Below are 18169 nucleotides of genomic sequence, written 5' to 3' on the forward strand. Positions count from 1 at the left end.
ACCTGTCCCTGTCCATTCCTTGCTTTCACCTTTTCTTCTGAATCCCTCAGTCTTTTTTCCTATAATTACGGAAAGCCTAAAGGAGAGGTGAAATGAAGGATCCTATCATTTCTTAGTATGTTAGATAATTCCAAATTTTATATTGGCACAGCTGAATCAGAGATCATGGAAAGGACGAGACATTGAATAGAAATAAATGGATTTGATCAGTGGGAGATGGGGTCAAGAATGTATTGGTAAGAGGGGTGCCTGGGTAGCTCAGTCGATTCAGTGTCCAACTTGAACTCAGGTCATGATATCATGGCTGGTGAGTTCAAGCCCCGCGTCGGGCTCTGTGCTGACGGCTCAGACCCTGGAGCCTGCTTCAGATTCTGTCTCCCTCTCTCTGCCCTCCCCCGCTCATGCTCTGTCTCTGTCTCTCTCTGCCCCTCCCCTGCTCATCTCCCTCTCTCTCTCTCTCTCTCTCACTCCAAAATAAACATTTTAAAAAAATTTTTAAGGTAATTTATTGATAAGAAATAATTGACTGGTTTTTAGTTATAAAGTATGGACTTAGTTTGTTAGGTTATGTTGCCGTGACCACAATTGTACAATTTCCTACGATATAGGAAAGTGAGAGAATATGACCTTAAAGTCAGCATGCCTTTGGGAAGGTGGGTATGATTTAAAGATTGTTTTCTGTATTACTTCCTCCTGTCATTTTTACCTTGGTTCAGAATATAATGTCACTGGCATTTGATGTTACCTTCTCTGTACTAATTTATGATTAATTCAGATTGGTTTTGGAAGTGAATGATAAAGTAATTCGTAATTGAGTAACTGACTACTCAGATTTTTTTCTTACAGAGACATAATAGAGCAGCAAGTATTTTGGTAAAGTACTTAAATTTTTTTTGCAGTATGTTTTCAAAAAGATCATTTATTTGATTTCCCTGGTGACTGGGACTTTATCTCTCCCCTCCTTACATGGTCCATGACTCCCTTTTAAAAAATGGTTTTTCAAGAAGTGAAGTTGTATGCACAGAGAATTTGATCCTAGGCAGATGGTATGGCACTGTGACACAAAATTTCCCCTAGCAGTAACTGGGAGAAGAGCCACAATTCAAGGCTGGTTAGAGATAGAACCTGCTTTAAATGAAGGAATTAATTGTGCACATAATGATGTATGAGAGCATCCTAAATTAACAAAAACACTAATGTATGTTTTAAAAAAGACTCAAAGACTTAGTCCCTTTGTTTATTCACAGGGGTGATGGGTGAATATGAGCCAAAAATAGAAGTGCAATTCCCAGAAACGGTGCCGACCGCCAAAGGAACAACAGTCAAGCTGGAATGCTTTGCCTTAGGAAAGTAAGTCTGGTTTCTCTTCCGTCTTCTTCACCCTTCAGCCTGTGCGGGTGTAGAAGTTTATTTGCACTGTTCGCGGTGATGGCTTCTGAGGTGACTGAAAAGCAAGTCAGGCCTTTCTTTTTGTGATGCCATGTATGCATCTTTGATTCTGCCCTCTCACCATGGAGAGAGTACATGTAATGGCACAAAGGGGATTAGGCTGCCACAATTGACATGGCCACAAAGGAGAAGAGAATGGGCAATTCTGAAAAAGTATTTTCTTCTATTATTGTGACCTATAATGTGCACGCTGTCTAACCCAGAATGACAGGAAAACAATGGCCTTCATTTGAGGTACGCTCAAGCCGACTATTTAGAAAAATATGGACTTTCAGTCTGGCCCTAGTTTACAGAGGATGCATCACACTTTTCTTGAATTTCTTTTTAAATTACCAGTCTCTTCTCTCTACTTTGGATTTTCTTCTCTGGCTAAAGATAGGGAAGATCTTATATTCTTTAAGAGAGTCTCTATTTTACAGACTCGTCCGAAAATTACTCCCAACTTTATTATTAAGTCTGTGGAATTATAGATAAGCCTAGTTGGGATCCAGTTAACGTTTCCATAGAGTATCTATCTCTCGGAGGGCACAAAGAAAATGGAAAAAGAGATCAGTTAAGATTTTCCCAGTAACCCTAAAAAAGGGGGGGGGTTGGCATAAATGGTACACACTGTCATCTGAAATGAGAATTTTAGATCATCTATGGAATTTATTGATTGATGTAGATCTCTACACCCAACCCTACTCCCTATTTCCCGCTAACCCATTGCTAACTCCCCATCCTCTTCCTGCGCCCAGATCATGGCTAAGGCAACAGCACTTGCTTGTGCCCAACCCCTGTATCAGCATGTGATCTGTTTCTGTATATTTTTTGTGTTTGCAGCAACCATAGAAGAAAGGTATTCCTTTTTATCACTATATTTTCAGCTCTAATAAAAGGATTCTTTTGGTTTCCATGGTTTTAAGTCAGGGCAGTATAAATTACACCAGTATCTTTACTTTGGTACCATACATATACTGGTAAATTTTTATGTCCTGAAAACTTATCACCTTAAATAAATTATGACATACCTGTAGGACTGAACACTGTTCAGACATTAAAAGTCAAATTGTAAAACAACATGTGAGAAATAGAAAATGCCCGTAATTTATTACTAAGAGACTGAAACCAGACTGCTAAGCAGCCTGGCCCCATTTTTATCGCATGGCCCCATTTTTTATTTTAAATATATACATTGGGAAACCCAATCCAGGGAAAAGGTGAAAGCAGGTTAACTGGGCAGCCTAGATGTAAATTTGGTACACTATGCAAGGTGACACCTTGAAAAATCTTTTTTGAAGAGAGAGCAAAATTCTTGTTGTTCATACTTCAAAGGGGGTGTGAATTAAACTCTATTCATACTGCCTGAATGGCACTGGAATAAAAACAAAAGACCAAAATTGGGTTCCTCCAGTCTACACAAAGATATTTGGGTATGCATATCCAACTGCCAAAATACATCATCACTGCCCACTTAAGAGCAGGAAGACTGTGTCTAAGTATAGTTATTTGTAAAGGCCTGTATTAAGTGTGTATCTCATTAGATGTAAAGGCACCCGTAATGTACTTTTGATAGAACCCTTTCTGCATTTAGAGTTGGTGTCTGTTGAATGAACTTAAATTGTTCTAAAACAAGTATAGTAGAATTGATGGCTTTAATTTTTTAAATACCATCTCAGGTTTTCCAGAGAAGATTAGCAAGTCTTTAGCCTAATTACTTCTCTGTGTGTGTGTTTTGTGAAAAATAAACAAGTAAATAATTGTATCCCCTGGTAGGAAGCTGCAGTCTTAAAAGCTGTGGTTAGCTTGCTAAAGCATTGATTTGCAGACTCAATGATGCCCTCCTTGCAATTTAAGATGTGCTCTAACAGTTATGGTTGTAGGATGATAGATGCCATGAGAGTACATAAAGACCCCACAGATGGCTGCTTTCCTTATCTTTCTATTTTAAGTAAAAATTTCCCTAAACCACTGTCTGGTGAACTGCTGTTATCAGCTGGTAAGGTTCTAGAGAGAATGTCCCAGGAGACAGAAAGTAGAAGCTGCCAGTTTCTTATTGCCTAACCCTTGAAACGGTACAACATCACTTCTGTCTTAGTTCAGTAATCAAAGTAGTCGAACAACGCAGCAGGTTCAAGACATAGGAGGGCCTGTACCTTGTATGAGAGGAATGTGAAAGAATTTGCACGCATCTTTAATGTTACACATTTGTGCGTGGACATTTTTATTTTCCCGTTTATATGATGTGGAAAAAAGCATTTGTACTAAAAAGATATATAACAAGCATATAAAAATGTTTTTTAGTGTTACTATTGTATAGGAGATATATTACCTTATTTAAGGTTATGAAAGGTTATTTGATTCTAAGAAAAACACGTAATATATAATCACACTAGAAATGTGGATATGGCTAAAATCGTAATAGTGATACATGAATGAATGAACTTTGGGGAGTACGGTTTAGGGCAAGTTTATATGCTTAGAACCAAGAAGGAAGGGGTTATGGGAAGCATAGGTTCAAATAAAAGATATGGTTTTCTCTAATTTGATTCACTCTTTTTTATTCTATCAGTCCAGTACCAACTATTATTTGGAGAAGAGCTGATGGAAAGCCTATAGCAAGGAAAGCCAGAAGACACAAATCCAGTGGAATTCTTGAAATCCCCAACTTTCAGCAGGAGGATGCTGGTTTATATGAATGTGTGGCTGAAAATTCAAGAGGGAAAAATGTAGCAAGGGGACAGTTGACTTTTTATGGTAAGTTTGCCTTCCCACTTTATCATTTGTAGTTCTACAGACCTTGGTATTAAAAGCGTAAACCAAGAGGTTTGCGTTCAGGCTTTTCAGAAAAGATTGTTTAGAATAGGACTGTGTAAAATCCTTGGTTTGCTGCTAATTAGCATTCCCTGGGTGATTCTGGGTGTGGAGAGTAAGGGTGGGGGACAAGGATGTTGACGGAGCAGAGAGGAAGAAATTAGGCTGAGGTGTTTGGGAGATGGATATTAGTGTGAACGCACTTGCAAAGGAACCGCGTTTCCTCTTGCCATTAAGCTGTAAACTTGATGCAGGAAACATTTTGTTATTCCTTCTTCCTAATTTATTTTTTTTTAAGCTGTATGCTTTTCTTCCTTAGAATTTTGATTTGGGGCTCATGTTAATTCTTTGTAATTGCTTCTATTTGATAGCAATTTAATGTGGTACCATGAACATTTCAAAATGCACACTCCCCAAATTTAGTTATCAGAGTGAAGCATGACAAATCTCTCTCACCCCAAAGACTTTATGTGCAGCTGCTCCCATTCCAACCAAATCATCGGCATTGATCCAAACATAATATAAATGTGAAACTGCTAGCACGTGGTCGTCAATTTAGCCAATCTTGGAAACCCTGTTAGGGTGTCAATTTGAAATCCAAAAAGGGATTTCACTGGATAGGCATTTTGAAGGCAAATAGAGTTCTGCCAAATTGGAACATGCCTGAATCCCATCTTTCTGGGCATTGAAAATAAATATTGTAGGTTGATAATTATTCAAGAATGGCTTAAATACACAACAATATGTATTGAAATACTGAGAATAGCTCTTTAGGCACAAGTTACAGCAAAAGTTTTAAATGTTCTTATTTTTTGCAATAACAGATACCAAAAAGTCTATTTACTTCATCAGTTCTTCTTCTAAAGTATTTTGGTTTTAAGATATAGCCAGATTTTGTTCATTAGTCATAAAACGTTCTTTAGAAACGTGATTGGAAACTGAGTGGACATTTTGAGTATCCGCTACTTTGCAGAGAACTCTCTCACGTGACCCTCAGCATTTAGTACTTAGATACCTGATATATGTGGGGAGGCAGAAGAGCCCACATGGTTCTAGAAGGTATTTCACGTGATGACCTGAGCAACAGTTGTTTGAATAAATTTGCCCACTTCTTTAATCATTCATCTTTCTTCAGCAATTATAAAGAACTAATTCTACTCAAGCCAAATGACGGAGTTGATATTTGATCTTTGCCCTTTCTTAAACTGTGATAGTTGATCCCGTATTTGATTGGTTAAAAAGCAAAAGACGCCATAGTTAACTGACAGGGAAAACATAGCACCAAGAGTTACACATTTGTTTAGTGAGATGCAATTGATGTATTTTTCAAGTGTTTAGGGCACATTTTTCTCACCAGTGTGATAATTATTCCTTACATGTCAGATAAGAACAACCTGAAAATAGGTTAAAGGCCAATGTTTTTTCTCTTTTATTAGTTGAATAGACTTTTCAGTTCAGCTATGGTTGTTGCCAAGTGTTATTTGAGTTGCTCAACTAATTGAATACAGTTATTTTCACTTCCATGGTTTTCTTTTAAGTGAAATATCTATTTTCAGTATGTTATGGAGGTATGAAATGTTCTGTAACCAGGAGTTGGCATAGTACTTCCTAGTGGGTCAAAGTTTTCCTCCACTGGAAAAAGAATACTCCAGAATTACCATTCTAGAGAATCGAATTTGTCACTGGCCCTCAGCCTTGTGCAGTAAAATGTTTTGTTTTGTTTTTTTCCCTTCAGGGATCCTGCCCTGGAGATGAAAATCAGATTCTACCAGTGTTTCCCTTTTAAATGGAGTTATCTGCATCCATGCATGGGGGAAAAAGCAGAATGAAATTTGCCTGCTTTCTGTAGATAACTCAGCTTTTTTCTCAGTTGTCAACCACCCTTGGTGTTAGAAGCTTGTCAGATCAGTTGACTTTAATAGTGTTTGGCTGTTGTATCTATGTTTATTCTTTTGTTTTTCCTCAACTAGCATATCAGTGACACAGAAATTATCGAACTGTTTTCATTGTCACAGGAGGGATTAATTATACAAAAGTGCTTGGCTGTCATTTTTTTTTGCCTCTCATTTTTTTGGTCTCTATTGGGTTTTCCCAATGCTGAGTGCCTAATATCCAGCTGTCTAGATCTCCAATTTAAATGAGTTATTATAATTAAAATCACTATGTAGATCACAAAAGGGGAGAAAATAGCCCCAGTCACTTATCCATGAATGTTCTGCCTTTGTCGACAAGAGAATTTCTCACAGTGTTAAGATGTGCTGTGCTCAGGGATTATAAACCATGGGTTTGAGTTTAGAAGCTTGCTTCTCTTTTATGGTTCCAAGTTATCTCGTTCCGTTCGTCAAAGTCTCCACATCAACCATGCGTATGCTAACTTCTGATCTGGCTTAGCAAAATGGCAGTTTTCCTCATCTTGCATTGAAACCATTTAACCCTGCTCCCAAGGCCTGCTGGGCTTGATTCCATTGCTCCCATCTTCCCTGTGTCAGCATGATGGAAGCCCCTGTTCCTGGTTGGTGTGCTCCCACTCTACCTGTGTGTTTAGATTTGCATGTGCTACTCCTGTTTGATATGTGTGAGGAATTAAAACTAGTTCATATATAAAACATTTTATCCTACCCTATCTTCCCATTTTATTTTTGCCATGACTTATACTTGACCAGTGTGGTCTAGTCTTTGTTTTGTGTTTTATGGTTGACACACAATGTTACATTAGTTTCAGGTATACAATATAGTGACAGGATAAGTTTGTATATTATGCAGTGTGGTCTAGTTTTAATCTGCTGTTTCAGACATTTTTCAACGTAAAAAACTTTCTACAAATAGGTCTGTAATTTTCAAGAGTAAAATACAATGGGTCTTTGTTGCTAAAGGTAGAAATTTTCCAAAGTGATTTTGATATATTATTAGTTCAACAAATATCTTTTTTCATTGCTTACATATTGTGGTGCATCCCGTTGGATGGTGTAGGGGCCGGCAGCATGAGGCAGTGAAAGAATTCACTGAAGGCAGAACAAAGGAGATACAAGCCTATTGAATACACTCCAAGGGAGCAGAGGGAAGGACATCAAAAGAACGACTGTCTGCCACAAGGCGGTGGTGAGGGGCTATAGTTATAGGGCAGAGTGGGGAAGTATGGGGAATGTATACAGCTTTCCCTTTTTCAGTAATCTTAGGAACTGTGACTGGTTGTAAATGGTCAGTTAGGGCCTATGGCTCTTTTGAGGTGATTTGCTTAATGAACCTGTTTGTATTCAGCTCAGTGGTCACTGTGGGCCCTTTTGCCTCAATCAAGTTTCCATTGCTCAAGGCTGTTGCCCAAAAGAGGCCCCTACACATATGGCAGAACATGTTAGGCACTAGGGCTGCAGGACAAATCCCTGCCCTCAAAGAGCTTGTATTTTACTAGAAGTTGAAAGACAATATACTATTAAGCAAATAAATGAACTATAAAATTTCATATTGTGATAAGAATTATAATGAAAGTAATTAGGATGTGATAGAAAAAAAAACCAGGAGCAGAAGAAAGGCTTCATAAGATAAGGTCATTAGGGAAGACTAGTCTGAGATTTGAACTCTGAGCCAAAACTTGAAGGATGAGAAAGAGCCAGAGTTTTGAGGGAAGTACATTCCAGGCAGAAGGGAAGGAGTTGCAAAGGTCCTGAGACAGGAAACTACTTGACATGTTTGAGCTGCATCAAGGAAATCAATATAACAAAATCTTGGTGAGAAAGGACAAAAGTGTTGAAGCATAGGAAAGCAACAGATTATGCGGTACTTTATGAGCCAGGCACAGAGTTTGGGTTTTATTTTGAGTATAATGGGAAACCACTGGAAGATTTTAACCAGGAGAGTGATTTAATATGATTCTTGTCTTTAGAATACCACGGTGGTTGCTTTGTGGTGAATAGATGATGCGGAACCCAGAGCAAACACAGGACAACCGATCAGGGAGCCATCTAGGTGAGAGATGATAGTGGCTAGGACTCAAGGAAGGAAAATAAATAGAGAGACTTGGATATATTTTGGAGGTACAACCAGTAAGACATTCTCATTCTAATGAAACCAGTTTGTAGGTGGAACTGATTGCCAGAGTTTATGTAGCTGATTTAAGTTTACATAGTAAGACACAGAGCTAGGTTCCAAATGTCATGCTTGTTCCTTCATGCTGGAGGTTCTTGTACTTCAGTGTGCATCAGAATAACATGGAGAATTTATTAAAATGCTGAATATTGGGCCCTACCTTCACAGGTCCTGATTCTGTAGAGCTGGGGTGAGACCCGAGAACGTGCATTTTTAAAAAGTTGTATTTCAGGGGCGCCTGGGTGGCTTGGTCAGTTGAGCGTCCGACTTCGGCTCAGGTCATGATCTCACGGTCCGTGAGTTTGAGCCCCGCGTCGGGCTCTGTGCTGACAGCTCAGAGCCTGGAGCCTGTTTCAGATTCTGTGTCTCCCTCTCTCTCTGACCCTCCCCCGTTCATGCTCTGTCTCTCTCTGTCTCAAAAATAAATAAATGTTTAAAAAAAATTTTTTTTAAGTTGTATTTCAGTAACGCTGATGCAGTTTGTCTAGAGTCCACACTGTGTGAACCATTACTCTGTGCTAAGCTGTATGCAAGTGGTAGGTAGAGTGAAACTGAGATTACATTACACACAGGCAAAGGTGTTCTGGTTCTCTACAGAGCTACATAGCTCTACAAAGCTCGCTGTCACATCAGGCATTGTAGCCAGTCTACACAGACAAAGTAGAATGAGGGCGTTAAAGTAATTATCTTTGAAGAAGGGAAAGGAAAGTACAAAATGGATTTAATTCACTTGATAATTACTCATTTTTTGCCTCATTGTGTCTGTATAGTCACTTCCTTTTTTTTTTCACAAATAGACCAATAGTATTATAGTCATCATTTAGAAGAATGAAGTGTGAACTAAAAGAACCTGATATTTAATAGCTTTTGTGTAATTCCTCCTATATGTAACAGGTGTTAAGAGAGTAAAATCCTCTTCACCAGTAGGAAATAGAGAATATAGTATTTGAGCAGGCTGTAATACATAGAATCCTGTCACGTTTGAACTGGAAGGAACTACTACGGCCAACCCCTTGATTTTTATAAGTAAAGAAAATAAAGCCCAGAGACATGAAATAACATACCCAAGATCATAAAGTGAGTGAGAATCAGAGCCATGGCTACAACTGCCCTTTCTGTTATACTGCACATGTTATTTTTCCTGCCAATAAGACATTTTAATACAGTAGGTAAGGGGAAAATCCATTAATCATACAGATACTTTTTCTCCATATTTTCCCACAACCAGTGTCATAAATGAAAACATCCAGATGAATAATTGGCTTTCTTTCTTCTTATTTTCTAATATAATCAACTGATTGAGTCTGAATGAGCTCTTTTTATTTTCCATTCCAAATTACATATATAGCTGTATGTCTAAACCTTGTATGCTATGGTCCTTTGGCTCAAATGGCAAAACCATAGGCTTGATGGCTGTGCAAACAGTGTTTGAGTATCTCTAACGTCATCAACAAGTGAATACAGAAGGATAATGAAGCACAGCATACTAATTTCCCCCTGGATATGCTACATGTATGTGATCTCTAGATAATATTCGGCCCTGCAAAGTGGCTTAAAGGACATAGTGACCAAAAGATGAAAACAACAGATAAGGTAATTTCAGAGTAGAGCAATAGTCTGTTTAATTGTCCTGGACAGAACTGATACTGAGACCCTCAGCTACCATCAGTGCCACTAAAATGAAGTCAACAGTTTTTGTTCCGTCTCTTTGTCTGGTAGTTCCATTAAATTGGCTTGCTGTAAATTTCAAGAGGTACATACTGAGAACGTACTGTGAATAAGGGTCAGTGAGAAGTAATGCAGAAGTGGGGACACAAGGTCCTTACCCCAAGAGAAGCTTCAGACTAGGGAAGAAAAAGTCACATCAAGGACAATATATTGAAATTCAATTCAATGTCTTCACTCGTTATTACCATAGAATGCAGAGGTACTGTTATAATTTTTATCCAGCAAGGAATACTGTTTAAATATACTTGTAGCAAGTTTTACATAAGTAGATTCATTTATCTGAAAGTTTCTGTGCTTATCTAAAGTAGGAGTTCTCAAACTTGTGGTTTCAAGATCCCTTTTCACCTTTAAAAATTATTAAATGCTCCAAAGGATTTTTGCCAGTATCTACCAGTATATCCCATATTAAAAATTAAAACAATTTAATTTAGTACTTTTTATTTTTTATTTAAAAAAAATTTTTAATGTTTATTTTTGAGACAGAGAGAGCATGAGCAAGGTGGTTGGGGGCGGGGGGGGTGGGTGTGCTGGTGCAGAGAGGGAGGCAGAGAATCTGAAGCAGGCCCCAGGATCTGAGCTGCCAGCATAGAGCCTGACATAGGGCTTGAACTTGTGAACTGTGAGATCATGACTTGAGCTGAGGTTGGATGCTCAACCGACTGAGCCACCCAGGCTGCCCCTAATTTAATACTTTATTTTAAAATGACCTGTTAACATAATTAACATATTTTAAGAAAACTGATTATATTTTTTCACAGAGAAATTAATAAGAAAAGAGGCATTGCTTATGTGTTTGCAAATCTCTTTAATGTCTGTTTTAACAGAAGAAAGCTGGACTCTTATATGTGCTTGTGTGTTCAGTCAGTCATGATGTATTGTTTTGGTTGAAGTATATGAAGGAAATCTCCTACAGTTAGGTAGTTGAAAAGAAAAGATGTCATGGGCTCTCTGAAAGAGACCTAGGGAATCCTAGTGGTCCTCAGACCATACTTTGAGAAACACAGGTCCAAAAAATGCTCACATCACCACTGATGGTAAGGTTGCACATGTTTTCAGAACCTATAGATAGAGCATGGGTGTTGGAGGCAAGCAGGCCTGCGTGCCCATCCTAACTGGACCCCTTTCTGAATTGAGACCTTACTATTTCTATGCTTCATCTGTAAAATGAGTAAAATTCCATTTAACCTACAGGTTATCATGGGGTTGAGAAATAACAAATATAAAGTGATGCTGATGAGATACCCCATAAATACATAGTGTCAGGGCTTGGTGGTATTTTGCTCAGAAGGTGCATACGGGAAGGAGCAGGAAGGGATAAAATCAACCCAGTAAGACCAGATTCTGAGAATCACTAGGTAGTGATTAAGTTGAAAGTTAAAGGGAAATTAATCCATGTTAGGCTAGAGTAATAGCTTGTTTTTTGTGAGAAAAAGTAGGCTTAGTGAACCAGCTGTAAGGCCTTACAAAAACAATACAAGTGATGGCACAAATCAAGCTGTTTGTGCCAAATGAACTGTATGTGTTCAGAAGGATTGTGATTGGCCGATCGGGGAAGGCCTCATGGAGGAGCTGTTTCTTCAGAGTAAAAACAGGTTAGGGATGGAGGGGAGAGAAATATTCCAAGAAGACAAAATGATAAGAACAAAGATACAAGGAAGAACTGACTTATTGGACTTGAGGATAAAGAAGACCCTTATTTGATGGCAGCTATGTATTTTCTGGGCATAGTTGGAGAGAAAGTAAGAGAACTGGGTAGAACAAGATGGCAGAGTACTTTAAATATTAGCCTAAAAATATGAAATGGTGGTAATGTTCTCTTGGTATGTATAACATTTACAGTGTGCAAAGCACATTCATAAATTTTGTCCATTATCTCACACAGAGACTAATTCCTCCAGTCGCATCTGTTGTATTTATTAGTGAATACCTATTAATAGAAATATGCTTGCTCTTGGCTGCCTTCACATAGTCAGCTTTTATCTTTTGTATAGAGTTTATCATTGTTACCTTTGAGAGGCTTGGCCTGATGATATTGTCATTTCCAGAAGCAAAAGTACAGTACAGAGGTGAAGAGACCCTAAGTAGGGGTGTCTGAGTGAAGCACAAATTAACAGAGAACCTGGGAGACCCAAGAATTCAGTTAGTTCAAGATACAGTCTCAAGGGGCACCTGGATGGCTCAGTGGGTTGAGCGTCCAACTTCGGCTCAGGTCATGATCTCGCGGTGTGTGAGTTCGAGCCCCGCGTCAGGCTCTGTGCTGACAACTCGGAGCCTGGAGCCTGCTTCAGATTCTTTGTCTCCCTCTCTCTCTGCCTTTCCCCTGTTCATGCTCTGTCTCTTTCTGTCTCAAAAATAAATAGAAACATTAAAAAAATTTAAAAAAAAAAGATTCAGTCTCAAGACTTAGCATATTTTGGACACTGTCAAGCCCAGCCTCTCCTCAATTTAAATATGTAAACAAGCTTTCAATCTCCAGGCTCCAAATCCAAGACAAGATTTAGATGGCTTCAGTGTAGTATTTTTCAAAGTGCATGTGTTGTTTAATCACTAAGTTCCTTTTTTTTACATCAAATTCTCTATGTTTAAAACAAAGCAAGCCTTCTCTAGTTGAAGAAAATACCTCCCAAGAGACCTCAAAGCTTTGCAAAATTGAATTTGAAACCCCCCATAGTAGGATGCTTTCCTGCCACCATGTGTTGAGTGGACAAGAGCCTGAAGTCAGAGGATGGGAGATGATAAACGCTGAACAAAGATCAAATTTGGACCCTACCTCTGGACACAGTATAAGTATTGCTGGTTAAGCTGGTCTTTCCATTCAGTGACTTCTGCAAATGGGAAGTCAGGGGTTTCAGAGGAGACTATAAGGATAAGTTGGAATACCCTCTACAGTAAGGTTTGAAAGTGAATAGTTCAAGTGCTAGTGCTGGGAACATTTGGTTTCAAGGTGAAGATAATGAGAATATATTAGTGATTCTGTGAACAATCCAAACTTCCAGTCTGGAGATAAGGATTTGGGAAGCAGCTATCCATATTTATATCCATATCCATATCCAGGTGGTAAATTGAATCCAAGTGATTATCTTCAGGTTTATAAAACCCACTACTAATAAACTTCTTAAGCAATATTATTAGTTAAACCTCTGTATTCCCTGGAGCTGATTCATCTTCTCCAAGATTATGTAAGTAACCAGAAATAATTTCGAATGGCCACTAGATCATCTTTGCAATAGTGATTTAAATGCTTTTCCCCAGCATATGCTTTCTTTTACATTTTTAAATTTCTAAGTTCTAAGGCTCATGATGGCATTTCTTCTTATTAGAAATTTTTGGTTTTGGAGAATCAGAGATCTAGGTTGAGATGTAAATTTGAGAATTGTTTGGCCACTGAGTTCAAATTCAATCCATCAGCAGTATAAATTCTTATTGGATATGATGCTTACATGATTCCATTGGCTGGAATACACAAAGATTTAGGTAATTTCTGGCAGTTATTTTATAAAAGATTGAAATGAAAAGATTGTTCATCTATCCAAGAGACTAATGGTGTCACAAGGTCAAATCCTACATAATCATTTAACCTTATATTTGAATTTGTAGCTTGAGAACAAGATGAGATGTTACAGAGAAGGAATTCTTCTGTTTCAAATCTTGAAAGAACATGAATAGCCAAAATAGATGGTTTAATATGTGGATGTGATTCATTCTGTTTAATACGTGGGATCTACATATATTACCCAAAAAGGCATTTAAATACAACTTGGTTTCTGAAATACTAGTGCTATACCAACCTGTTCAGGTCTTACTTAAGAGTTACTATTTATAAATGGAATCATAAAAGGTAGTTAAAACTAGATACTAAGTAATAAATACCTTAGACCCATATGCATTAGCCAACATATATATATATATGTTATATATGTATATATATATGTGTTCATATATATGTTTATGTATGTTCATATATATATGTATATATATATGTTCATATATATATATATATATATATATATATATATGAAATCATGTTTTCATCATGCTCTAAAGTGGACCATTTGTTATCCAAAGACTTTGAACTAGGTGACCTGAAGAGATATGGAGAGATATAAACAATTTTCATCAGTCACAGACTGCATACAAGAAATTCACTCACTTAGATCTGATTCATCCAGTCTAAGTGAGTGGCAGCAGAAATCTTCACTGCGTGGGCATTTGCCCTATAGATCTGCAACTGGCATGTTAAAAAGTAAGATTATCTCATTCTTTGCCATTTATATAATATGATATTCTTTTCCTGATCCTGGGCCCTTGTCCAGGTATCACCTCAAAAGGAATATGTTTTTATCATTTCACATTTGTCTTCTATGAATTAATTTTACTTAAAAACAAAGAAAGTATATGATGATGTCTTACATCAGCTGAATTAGTGTGTGATTTCACCTTGACCAGCACAAATAACTACCAGTGGGCATTCTTGTCAAGCACCTTAACTTCCATAAGCCTGTTGGAAGAGACAGAATGAGCCCATGGAAGTCGTTAGTTAGAACTTTGCAAGGTGTTTGCAAAATCCTCTCAAGACTCTCCCTGCCCTGCCCCATCTCTTTTTTTTGAGTGTGGGATGGCAAGGCTTTGCTTCCATTCCAGGTTTCTATATTTTTGAAAGAAAGCAATGAATAAGCTCAAGTGTTGCAGGAAATCTGTGACATTGAAATCTCAGTCTTTGCACATGGTTTTGATGTTTCCTTTTTGAACTACAACTTGACATTGCTTCATAAGTTACATTTGCCCTTCCATTTATTTTTCCCTCAGTCTCTTTGAAAAGTTTGGCTTAGTTGTTAATATTCCACATAGATTTCTGTAGCTTTTCTTGTTTGCTTTGTTTTCATGGACTCTGTGGGGGGTAAATATTCAGCAGGTTGAATGTGAAATCAGGCACACAACTGCCGTTAGCCCTATCAGGGTTACACATCAAATTCTCCAAGCAGAGAACAGAAAAGGTATCTACCTTTTGAGCTCCCTTTGCATGAGCAGCAGGAAGATACAGAACAATGGCAGACTTGCAGCTCTTTCAAGGATGAAGGTTATAACCTTTCGTTGAAATTAATGCCTGTTGATGTTACAACTTTTTTTTTTTGAAAATCGACCCTTTCAGCCTCCCCTCCTATGCAACAATGCATCATCCCCATCAGTAGAAGATTTGTAAAATTGTGTTTTGCTCCTTGAAAAACATGCATTTGTTTGTAGATGGGAAAAGGAGAAAGCAATATTTATTCAAGGACCTAGAGACCTCTGCTGGTAAAGTGACTTGTTGAGTGTTTTTCTAGTTTTGTTTATTAGTAAGTAGGTAAGATAGACAGCTTAGCCTCAACACTAGTAATTTCCTTTTGAATTAAATTATAGATGATTTGAAGCCTCACTCAATGAAGATTCTGAGGTCAAATCAGAAAAGAGACATGTTAAGAATATTGAGTAGCACCTTCTAATTAAATACTGATAACAATTCTAACTATTAGGTTTCTGTTGGTAGGCATTACCCTACAGAAATTGTCCTGTGAGAAGGAAACATTCCAGAATGATAGCTGTGGTTCTCTTCTGCATGAACTTTGGACTAAAGGTCTTCTACTTAAGTACATTTGCCATTACAGTTAACAATAGCATGAATTGTGCTGTAGGCAAAGCTTGATATTTATGATGACATTTTATGGAATGTGGAATTAACATTGTCTTTATTGAGAACAAGGAGAAAAAAAGCACGATTTCAACTGAAGCATGAGAAAGGTGGCATAATTTGGGTAGTGGGAGTGGTGTAGGATGGTGGGCTACCTTGAATTCCACATTGGTAGACTGTGGGCAAGAGATGATTTCCTATGAAAGTTTTGGTAAAAATCAGGACTCATTCAAAGATTTGGGGTTCTGGAGCCATACTCTTGTGTATAACATTCTATCAATATGAAATAAGTCAATAGTAAACAATGATGTAGTCTAGAAGGAGAAAGAAGTCACAAAATTATCTATATAGTATGTAGGAGTGAAGTGTATTAGTTAGCGAGAGACTAAGCTGCTCTAATAGAGAGACCCAAAAATACATTGGCTTAAAAAAAGTTTATTTCTTCCCCACATATTTCCCCCACAATCTGCTGGTGAGTCTGGGGCTACTTTGCTCTACAAGCTTATTCAAAGTCCAAGACTGATAAGTCTGCATTTTCATCCTTCGTAGCTTCTATCTCTGAGCCCAAGACTATTGCAGTTGTCACTTTTTTTTTTTCCCATCAATGGTATGGGGCAATGAGATTTTGGGGCAAGTATCTTTCAGTAAACAACTTGAAAGTTGATCTCACTACTTTCACACAGGTACACTGAGCTTGAACTTAGTCACATGGTTACCTCCAATTGCAAAGCAATCTGGGAAACATAGTGTGTATCTAGGAAAACATGCTCCCAGCCAGAAATGGTGGGGCACTGTGGGATATTTCTCCTACAAAAATGGTAAAAAATAGCTACTTGGAGGAGAGGGACAGTTAATTTGGCCATATGGCAATGCTGCTTTTATTTTCTGCCTTTAGCAATTAAAAGACCAGCCACATGGGCTGCAAAAACAGGACATTCAGAGTTGGACGTAGAGTGGGTTGTCTTCTAAAAGTACCCCTGAACTCTTACCCAGCCTTGAAATATGCATAACACCTGGAAAAATAATTTTATTACAAGCCTACTTTTGTCCTTCGATTTCATGTGATAAAAATAGATTGAACATATACTGAATGTACATCTTTTCTTTGCTTTCTGAACTGCTATAGCTCAACCTAATTGGATTCAAGAAATAAACGATACACATGTGGCCATTGAAGAAAATGTCTTTTGGGAATGTAAGGCAAATGGAAGGCCCAAACCTACATACAGGTGGCTAAAAAATGGTGAACCACTATTAACTCGGGTAAGCCAACTGATGATAATCATATTTTAGTATTGACTGTAATGTTTCATGTGACCTCATTGTTATGGAAAAAGGAAAATGATGAGTTATTTAGAAAATAATAAGCAACCAAGTGTTAATAGCAGAAAAAGTGGAAGTGAATGCAGTTGATACATAGAAACTCCATACATCCAGTTCTTCAGCCTTGTTCAATTAAGCTTCTGTACAAAATCTTTGGTTTTCATAAATTAACATCTTTGGCTGTACAATTGGAAAGTCATGCAGAAAGTCTGGAACATGTAACTGTGCTAAGAAACAAATTTGTATGTGTTCTATATAAGAGAGAGTAAGACCTCCCAGCATACAAATTTTCCTCTCAGTGTGGTTTTGTTATTCTCTTCTGTTCGTGGAGACTTCTGGACAACAACGTGATGTCCAATAAGATCACCCTCAAAACACCCATTCTGCCTCCAAACACGTAGTAATGGCATATGCAAATGCAAGATTAATATTTCTGATGCAACAGAAATAGAACAAAAACTGAAAGTGATTACTGCGACTGGAGGCACTAGACTGTAGGCCTGAGGGAAGGCAGTGGTACCTGAGAGCTTGGCTTTAAAAAAGCAAAAATGCAGGGCATCTGGGTGGCTCAGTCAGTTAAGTATTGGGACTGCAGCTCAAATCATGATCACATAGTTTTTGAGTTCGAGCCCAGCATTGGGTGAACACAAGTCCTGCTGTGGTTGAGCCCAACTTCTCTTTCTCCTTCTCTCCCCTTTCTGCCCCTCATAGGTATCTCTCTCTCTTTCTCTCTCCCTCTCTCTCTCTCTCTCTCTCTCTGGTCCTCACTAATTTGTGCCCTCTCTCTCAAAAAAAAATTTAAAAATAAAAAAGCAAAAATCCTCTCTGGAGACAGGATACAATATCCTTGGAGTAAGGGCTTGGGGTGTGGATCTTCCCCATCTATTGCTCTCCGGTGAAAGAAGCAATCACACACAGTGGTGCAAGACAGGTGGAAAGTCTTGGGCCAGGATTCCCACTGGCTCTGGGCTGAGAGCTGCAGTAATTTGAGTGTCCTCACAGATCAGGACCTCACAGAATCCATGAGCAGATCTGCTTCTGGGCTGGTGACCCAGGGGATGAGGTAGAACAGCGACAAAACTGCTGATGGGAATAAAAACAAACAAAGAAAAATAACTCCTTTTCACA

General features: G+C 38.1%; 1 protein-coding gene across 1 annotated transcript in view; it reads left to right on the top strand.

Moving 5' to 3' along the window:
* CNTN4 (contactin 4) overlaps window positions 1-18169 on the top strand; it is a 309731-nt gene that overhangs the window by 145661 nt on the left and 145901 nt on the right. Inside the window, exons 6-8 of the mRNA XM_047095199.1 lie at window positions 1248-1350; window positions 4001-4185; window positions 16845-16981. Of these exons, the coding sequence (XP_046951155.1) occupies window positions 1248-1350; window positions 4001-4185; window positions 16845-16981 (425 nt within the window). The remainder of the gene's footprint in view (window positions 1-1247; window positions 1351-4000; window positions 4186-16844; window positions 16982-18169) is intronic.

This window comes from Lynx rufus, unplaced genomic scaffold (genome assembly GCF_022079265.1).
Source record: "Lynx rufus isolate CCGP_SWC_20201006 ecotype Redwood Valley unplaced genomic scaffold, mLynRuf1.p SCAF_4, whole genome shotgun sequence".
Classification (NCBI taxonomy): domain Eukaryota; kingdom Metazoa; phylum Chordata; class Mammalia; order Carnivora; family Felidae; genus Lynx; species Lynx rufus.